At 36.4% G+C, this 2,434-nt stretch overlaps 1 protein-coding gene across 1 annotated transcript in view; it reads left to right on the forward strand.

The window, feature by feature from the left end:
- The window catches only part of sntg2 (syntrophin, gamma 2), a 115,165-nt gene extending 113,666 nt beyond the window's left edge, over positions 1–1,499 (forward strand). The window contains exon 17 of the mRNA XM_067454917.1: positions 721–1,499. Coding sequence (XP_067311018.1) covers positions 721–852 — 132 coding nt within the window. The 3' untranslated portion in view covers positions 853–1,499. The remainder of the gene's footprint in view (positions 1–720) is intronic.
- Positions 1,500–2,434: the final 935 nt, after the last annotated feature.

Raw genomic sequence — 2,434 nt, forward strand, 5'->3', positions numbered from 1 at the left:
TACTCGAGCGCTGATACAGAGTAAACAGTAATGGAGTCTCTAGGCTTCTCTCTCTTAGGGGTGTGTCTGTGCTAAAAGGGCCAATCATCATCAGTCATTGGCTACTTTTACAGAGGACTGGGGGAAATATAAAACAGTGTGTTATAAGAGATTGATAATGATTGATGGGGATTATAAATAAAGTATTGGGTGTAGTTTTATCATTATAGGCTGAATGTTTACACACACAGTGGACACACATCTGTGTTCAAACACCTTATAAAAGTGAATTTTGCATTTTACAAGACATCTCAAATAATAAGCTGAGTGCAATGTAGTGTATTTTGCTCTCTCTGTCTCTCTCTCTCTCTCTCTCTCTCTCTCTCTCTCACTCTCTCTCTATGTCAAAATTGTGGCCAGTGAAAATGCTGAGTGTCTAGTAACTTTGGAAAACCACTAGCCAGAGTAACTGATGAGCCAAATAAATAAATAATGTCAAGCCCTGTATATTGGATTTATAATACATACTGTTACTGTATGAGTCTTTTGTTTTAAAGTTGTTCATAATGGGAAGATGATGCATTTAACCTTGTAAAGCTTGACATATGAAATAAGTCTTTTGAAATGGAACAGTTTATTGGAAAAAGTTTGCATATGTTTGTTTTTGAGTATCATATTTGATATGATATATATAGTATGATACAGTGAGAGAACTTTCCTCTTTTCCTCCGTCGCCAACAGGAGCTGGAGTTCGCCAATCTGACGGCTGTCCTTCACTGCATACACTCGTTCATCGCCGCCAAAGTGGCCACGGTGGATCCCGTCTTCGTCAACAGTCAAAGTCTGACGCAGAAGTACATGTGCAGCAGCTAGACATCCTGTACAATCCCCTCCGCTTCTCCGATTTATGCACAATATCTATGGATATATCTAGTTCTTGTTATTTTTGTACGAATCTTCTAAATTCAGAACGACGTTCAAGGAACACTTTGAGTAGATGATATTTTGACATGCATTGAGTTATGATTTCTTTCTTACCTACTAATATGATCGATCATGTGCTTAGCCTGAACTCATATTGATTATGTAGCAAAGCAGACGTTGACATACGGCATTATGAGTTGATGCATGAACTGCATTTGACAATTTTACTGAGCAAAACGGGTGAAGCTTTCAGCTGTAAGATCAACCAAACTTTGGCGAATATAATGACTTTGTGTTCTTTTGCCCTTCTGTTGGTTTTTATTCAATGCCTCAAACCTCTTCATTTAGCACAAAGCATAATAGCGAGTCATGTATACGATTTCAGTGTCGATTCTGATGGTTTGAATGAAAGTGAAATGAATTTGATCCGTGTCAATATGAAGTAGTTGTTTCATTAACAGTAATTAGACAGTCTTGCCAGCTACTGTTCTTGGAAATGGAGATTTTCTAAAGAAATCGAGGTCCCTGATCTACTGTTCTATTTAGTTTGATGTTATTCCAGTTCTTTTCCAAATAAAGGAATAGTTCACTGCTGACGGAGTGACGGATGATGCTTGTGTGGCTCCAGATACAAGAGAACAAGTTATCTATCAAAAACATCTATCTATCTGTCTATCTATCTATCTATCTATCTATCCATCCATCCATCCATCCATCCATCCATCCATCCATCCATCCATCCATCCATCATCCATCCATCCATCCATCCATCCATCCATCCATCCATCCATCCATCCATCCATCCATCCATCCATCCATCCATCCATCTTTAGTTTTTACAGTGGGTTTTATTACAACGGTTAAATTGATCCCAGAGTAACAGTTATAATTTGTAGATAAATTACTATACTTTTATGTATGTAGCCCAAATAAAGTATATAAATCTGAAAGTATAGTACATTTGATTATTGAACTTTATATTCACTTTTATAGCTATGTCTTTTTTTACATTTAATATAGTGCCTGAATTACATGTATTTATCTATTTGCCAGGGTCAAACTAATCCTAAACAGAGTAATGATGTGGAGGGAAAATAATTGGTTAATTTCACAATGACTATTATTTTAACACAATCAGTCTTAGCAGAACACGAGGGATAATTACCATTATATCAGAACACTGTGGTGAATTAATGACTGCCGTCTTATTTTGGTTCATTTAATTTGCAGTTAAAAACCTGTGAATCATAAACATAATTCATATTACTGTAGGCATATAGTGCTCACAGCAGTTTCTAATATATAATAAACATACTTAAAAATGTTTTGATGCTTTAAAATGTGTGAATGTCTAAAAGTTATAAAAGCAAGCGTCTGTTAACAAATGATGATGTGTCAAAAAGCTAAAAAATCCCTGTTATGTAATCCACTCGTTCTCTGGAGAACAGGCCCATGTGAAGCACTCGACTCAAGTGAATTCTGAAGCAGAGGCGGAGGAATAAACATCTCGAGTGATGAAGGAGAAGCGTCT

This window comes from Pseudorasbora parva, chromosome 10 (genome assembly GCF_024679245.1).
Source record: "Pseudorasbora parva isolate DD20220531a chromosome 10, ASM2467924v1, whole genome shotgun sequence".
NCBI lineage: Eukaryota > Metazoa > Chordata > Actinopteri > Cypriniformes > Gobionidae > Pseudorasbora > Pseudorasbora parva.